At 39.6% G+C, this 6,809-nt stretch overlaps 1 protein-coding gene across 1 annotated transcript; it reads right to left on the bottom strand.

Annotated features, from left to right (window-relative positions):
- Positions 1-1,491: 1,491 nt before the first annotated feature.
- Positions 1,492-5,993, bottom strand: LOC133785369 (uncharacterized). Its single transcript, XM_062224616.1, has 5 exons — positions 5,641-5,993; positions 3,532-5,463; positions 3,287-3,461; positions 2,561-3,171; positions 1,492-2,350 (listed from the first exon to the last, which is right to left on the bottom strand). Exons 1-5 carry the CDS (start codon positions 5,991-5,993, stop codon positions 1,492-1,494), a joined length of 3,930 nt encoding a protein of 1,309 aa, XP_062080600.1.
- Positions 5,994-6,809: the final 816 nt, after the last annotated feature.

The raw sequence follows: 6,809 nt of genomic DNA on the forward strand, positions 1-6,809 counted from the left end.
TTATAAAATTTGCAAGATGTTCTAAATAACTATAATATACATGGTCATTAAAAAAATCGCACTAAAAACTTCTTATGGGATGTAAACAAAAAAAAGGTACATCGGTGCACCTCTTTTTGTGAGTTGCAACAAATAAATTCCCTATAAATATATATAATCATTAAAAGAAACTTAAAAAATAAAAAAAATCTCATAAGTAAAACCAAAACTGTGACTCTTTCTGACCTCTCTCTCCCTTTCTCTCTCCTCCTCTCTCTCTCACCTGAGTTTGAATGAAATTTCGATGTCCCTATTAGACCCATAACCTATTTGTTCTAGCCGGCCACCCTATCAAGTTGCAAGGTAAATTCAAAACGTTCTTAATGTTCATTTGAGGTTTTGCGTTAATGGGTTCTTGTTTTTGAATTTGAAGTTGATTTTTTGGTTATTAGTAGGAATGTCAAAATGACCTGGTGGAGCGAGGCGAGTTAGAGCTCTGATCAGGATTAAGCAGGTCGAAAAGCGGGGCGAGGCGCTGCCCCGATCCGATTCAGTACTGATTATTGTGGGGCGGGTCGTAACCCGCCCTGTAGCTCTTTTGTTTTTTTTAAGAACATTTTTTTTAAATACCTTATAAAAGAGTCTCTACTCTTCTTCATCTTCTTCTTCAGTTCAGCCGATCTCTCTCTATCTCGCAGGTTCTCTCTCTCTCTTTCTCATGGGTTATTTATCTCTCTCTCGGGGTTCTCTCTCTCTCACATATGTTTTCCTTATTTGAGGCTTTATCAGTTATTTGAAAGAGATGCTCTGTTGTTTAGATGAGCACTAAAGCTATTGTCATTCATTCTAACATGTTTTTTTTTTCTTAAATTCCTTCCAGGTTTTTGAAGGCAATAGATCAGTTTAATGATCTTGTTGTTTCAGTATATGTTAGTAATGGTCATATCCTTACAATATTGTAAATTGAAGTTTTTTTTTCACTTATTATTTATAAATGTTATGAGTTTCTTTTTAGTGGTCATATTGGTTTAATTAAAGGTAGATTGGCTTAGCTATTCTCTTCTCTCACCTGAGTTTTGCTACTTAAAGTCTCCAAACTGATTGATACAGAGACAGAGTAGAATAAGTCTGTTTGGAACTTTTTCACTCTTGTGTTGCGGGATTCACTAGTGGGCTTTGTGGTCCTTTGGTTTTGGTATTTGTGGTGCTTCTTTGTATTATTGGACTCCCCTCAATGGGTTTGATTATGGGTTCTCTAGGTCGATTGGAATGTGGTTTATGACTAGTTTGTCTAAGTTCCGTCCGCTATTATGGAGTGTTTCAATTTCTGATGTATGTTGTTTTTTTTCTTTTATTTTGTATTGTTGTTTTGTTTCCTAGTGCTAGATTAATCTATGTTAAATGATAGCGTTTTTTCACCCTCGTTTTGACCTAGTTGTGTTTTTTTTTTCACCCTCACCCAGAAACAGCAACCCAGAAAACTACAGGAACAAAAGCCAGAAAAAACAGCACTCACGGAATAGGCATCTCTGCAATGGCCACAGCAGATGCATCAAGAGGCAGAGCCTCATTCCAAACGGCACTAGAACCCAGCACTTGGGACGACTTGGCCAAGCAGTGAGCCAAACGATTAGCTTCACGACAGACAAAAGAAACCCCCCTGAAATTGGAAACATGGGCCAGCGAGGAGATGGAATCAAGAACACCATCCCAGTCAAAAATCCCAGGGGACGGCTTACAGATCGCACCAACAGCCCCAAAACAATCGGACTCCACTCCAAAACACGCCCCGATCAGATCCCCACCGAGCTTCATCCCTTCCAAAATCGCCCACAATTCAGCCACCATCGGCTCCACCCGACTTCGAAGCACCTTCAACCGGACTCCCTGGACCTGCCCACGCCAGTTCCTAGCAACAGCAGCAAGTTTCCAAGATCCATCTTCCTTCTGAACTCCAACATCCACATTCACCTTGAGCCACTCCATGTCAGGAGGCTTCCACTTGTTGTTCTCCCTCTTCACCGAAAGCTTCCTGGATTTCCCATTCACAGCCCCAAAATTAACCCAGAAAGAGGAACACCACTCAACCACATCACTGGGTTTCGGACCCCTCTCTCCTAGCCGAGCCCTGTTTCTCAAAAACCAGATTTGCCAAGAAATGATGACAAATAACTCAAACTCTCTTTTGTTCAGAACAGAGTTCATATGCATAATAAAAAGACCAGGATCAATTTCACAGCTTTTGATTTTTTGCCAAAAGAAAGAAGCCTTCCAAATTTTGGTACTCTCCTTACATCTCCATAACGCATGAGCCACATCCTCACTCCCACCACGAGAACAACGAGAACAGATTTTGTCGCAATTTAATTTCCTGCAAAAAAGAGCAAAGTTAGTGGGAAGCCAAGCATGGCAAAGCTTCCATAGAAAGTGTTTTATTTTTTGAGCTACTCTCAACACCCAAATAATTTTCCAAAGTGACCTCGATTTCATAGTGTCTGAATTTTCAGGTATATCACAGCAACTAACAGCAACTTAGTAGCCACTTTTAACACTGTATTCGCCATCTTTAGTATAATGCCACCTTAATTTATCCTCCAGATTTGTATCAGAACAGGGCAAACTAAGAATCAGATTAGCATTCTCTTCATTAAACAGGCACTTGAGCATCACCTCATCCCAATCACCATTCTCATGCTTAAGATCAATAACATGAAGATCCTCACGAACAAAATTTTGATCAAAAATCCGAAACGTTCTGGGTCTAGGGATCCAAGGGTCTTTCAGCACATTTACACTATTGCCATTCCCAATTCTCCATCTGGACCCCTGGTTTATAATTGATTTACCCCACACCAGACTGTGCCAAACACAGGAAGCATTGGACCCACAATTTGCATCTAAAATCGATCCATTAGGAAAGTAACAAGCTTTCAGAACACGGGCGCATAACGAACTAGGGCTTCTTAGAAAACGCCACACCTGCTTAGCTAACATTGCTTGATTGAAAAGATGAAGATTTCTGAACCCCAGACCACCCTTATCCTTAGGTAAACATAGAACGTCCCACTTACACCAGTGAATCTTCCTTTTTTTGTCAGTAGACCCCCACCAAAATCTAGCAGCCATTCCATGGAGACTATCAATAATCTTCTTAGGAATCTTGAAACAACTCATAACGTAAGTAGGAATGGCCTGAATAATAGCTTTAATCAGCACCTCACACTTGATCTCTAATACAATCAAAAACCTCTTTTTTATTACTCCCAACAAAAGAGGGAAGACCCAGATACTTCCCATGCATATTCACCAGATTTACATTAAGTAACTCAGCCATCCTTTTCTTATACTCCAAACCAACAGATTTGCCAAAACTAACATCCGATTTATCGATGTTAATAACTTGCCCCGATACCTTTGAGTACGACTCCAAAATCCGCTTAAACTCCAAACAGTTCCTCTCATCAGCTTCCAAGAAAACCAGACTGTCATCAGCAAAAAACAAGTGGGAAACTGACACACGATCCCTCCCAAAGGTGACCCCTTTAATAAGACCATTTTCCTCCACACTTCTGATTTGAGAAGAGAAGGCTTCGACACAAAAAAGGAAGAGGAACGGTGACAAAGGGTCCCTGCTTTAGACCTCTCGATGGCTTTATATTCCCTTTGATATTGCCATTGAGTAGAATAGAAAAAGTTATAGATCTCACACACCGCATAACTTTTTCAACCCAACTCCCGCAATAACCCAACTTAAGCATAACCGCCTCCACAAAGTTCCATTCAACTCTATCATAAGCTTTTGCCATATCCAGTTTGAGAGCTAACTTCGTACCATTTCCATAGTAATTTTTCCTCAAACAATGAAGTGCCTCGAAACCGATAATCGCATTATTCTGAATCACTCTACCAGGGACAAAAGCACTCTGAGCTTCAAAGATCGCATCCCCCATCGAAATCCTCATATGGTCCGCCATACACTTTGAGATTATCTTATAAATCACATTGCACAGACTAATGGGCCTAAACTGCTCAATCCTTTCCGGTTTCTCCACTTTAGGAATCAGTGCAATCAATGTATCATTCAAGCAATCAATGGAACCTCCTCCATTAAGGACACTAAGGCACACCCCAACCACATCCTTATTTACTTCATTCCAGAATTTCTGATAAAACAGAGCAGGAAGACCATCAGTACCGGGAGCTTTGGTCGGATTCATATTTTTTATTGCAGTAATAACCTCCTCTTCAGTGAAGTCCGTCTCAAGAAAACTATTCATACTATCCGAGATCTTCTTTTCCATCCCAGAAATCACCCCTGCCATCTCCTCAAAAGAAACCTCCGACGAAGAGAATAAATTACTAAAGTAGTCACAGATCACTTTTTCCACAATAATCTCCTCATCTTTCCAAACTCCCATAGCATCTCGCAATCCTAGGATAGTGTTTTTCTTTCTTCTAGCAGAAGCTTTATAGCGGAAGTACTTAGAGTTTCGATCACCATTTTTCAACCACAGGGCCCTGCTTCTTTGTCTCCAGTACATCTCCTCTTTCTCCTCAAGACAAATGATCTTATCCTCCGTCTCTTTTAAGGCTTTCCACAAGCTAGGGTCATTCGCTTTGGAAAGATTCGAAAGCACCTTTTTTGCCTCCCTCTGCTCCCTGTTCCAATCTTTCTTTCTCTTGATCTTCCAGGCTTTCAAAGAATTACCACATCTCAAAATCTTATTTTTAATCCCCATAGCACTCCTACAAGAACCGGCCTTCTCCCAACACTCCGACACCACCTTCCTGCAGTGAGAATCCTCATACCAAGCTTCTTCAAAATGAAATCTTGTGTTTCTTTTGACCAACCCACATTTATCCTCCGAATCTCTCTCCTTGAAATGAGCAAGAATTGGCCTATGATTCGAGCACAACCAATCAAGAACTTCCACATAAGCATTAGGAAACAGATCAAACCACTCCTTGTTACATAATGCCCGGTCAAGCCTCTCCAAGATTCCTCTACCATGCCACGTCATTTCTTGACTAACAGACCCAAAATCCATAAGCCCACAATCATCTAAGGCCTTTCTGAAATTTTCCATCGCCAAACTACTCCTTGAATTGCCCCCAATTTTATCCGAATTCAGACTAATCTCATTGAAATCACCCATACATAAACAAGCCCCCGCCTGGATACTCCTAATCTTTCTAAGAAGATCCCATGAAATAGATCTCTTAGATTGATCAAGATTACCATAGAAACCAGAGAAAAGCCACGGTAGCATGCCCTTCCCTAAAACCATAGCAGCAATATGCCCAGTCGACCACGAAAGCACCTTGAGGCTCACATCCGTCTTCCACAGGAGGAGGAGCCCCCCACTCAACCCACACCGATCAACCGCCCACCAATTTTCCAAGTTCAGATTAAACACCAATCTCTCCGCCTGAGTTCTAGAAAGCTTCGATTCCACAAGAAAAATAATATCAGGATCATGAACCCTAATATGGGAATTGAGAGCATTGAATGTCCAGGTATTCCCAATTCCCTGGACATTCCAGCTTAGTATTTTCATTGTGACCGGCGGTCTTGTTCAACAAGACCCGCCGATAAAAATAAAGAAGAAGGGGCTGACTTATCCAATTTCTCAGAAGACTCAAACCCCCAAAGACCCAAACCTCCTTTCATAGCTTTCCTTATCAACAACCACATCGTTCTTCTCAGACAAACCACCCTTTTGTCCATTATTGGCCTCACTACTCTTCTTATTTTTTACCACATTCTGAGCACGGCCTTTGATAGATATGGTCCTTCTTTTCCCTTTAATTCCACCAATTTCATGTAGAGTATTGAAACCATCGTTGAAATTGGGTACCTTACCCCCTTCAAAACTAAAAGCAAGGTCGTGACCCTTTTTTTCCTCCACACCATCAATAAAATCCTTATGCAAACTTCCTTCCCCTTTTTTCGTGGTCCCCCCCTCAACACAATCACCAATATAGTTGTGTTTTAATGAACAATTATTTGACATTTCACCTAGTTGTGTTTCTATCTTTGTCCTTGCTTTTAGAAGTTTTAAGGTTCTTTGATCATAATATGAAGGTGGGTTTCACCAATATACCAAAAAGTCCTATCAAGAAAGGTAGACTCGTTAATTCATCTATAGCTGTTTGTTGGAATTATGACTGGTTTGTTTCCCTAGATGTTTTACTTCTTTAAATGGCTTGATAAGTTATTGTGGTTTTTTTTTTGTAAGATTTGTAATTGCTTATTGAACCTACTTTTACCTACATCAAAACTTTATTTGTTTATCGATTAATAAATGTCTCTACTGTTTTTTTCTTAAACATCAATAGTTTCACAAAATTTAGTTTCCAACATAGATGAAGGGTTATCATCTCTTATGAAAAGGGATTGTGTCAATAACTTGTTTAAAACCATATAGGTCAAAACTTGATAGGATTGTTTCCTATTCTATTACTAAGAATGGTAAAATTGATACTAATTGATAGTAAGATTTTCTCCGATGCTTTTTTCTCTCATATACATTCTGATTTGGTTGGTTAATTGGTTATGGTCATTCTTACTGATCAACTGAGTTGAGGATCTTAAACTTTCAAGGAGCAAACAATCAGAAAGAAAAAAAGAACTCTGCGACAACAATCTACTGCAGTAATCTTGTTATTCACTTATAGTTAGACTTCATTTTTATTATTATCTTTTCTTTAGTCCATTATCCCTTTTACTTGATTTCATGGGACTGTACCAGTATCCGATATTAGGTACCAAATCATATTTAGATATATTATAATGAATTCATACAAAGATGAGTTTATTTGTAGTGGTC

This window comes from Humulus lupulus, chromosome 6 (assembly GCF_963169125.1).
Source record: "Humulus lupulus chromosome 6, drHumLupu1.1, whole genome shotgun sequence".
Classification (NCBI taxonomy): domain Eukaryota; kingdom Viridiplantae; phylum Streptophyta; class Magnoliopsida; order Rosales; family Cannabaceae; genus Humulus; species Humulus lupulus.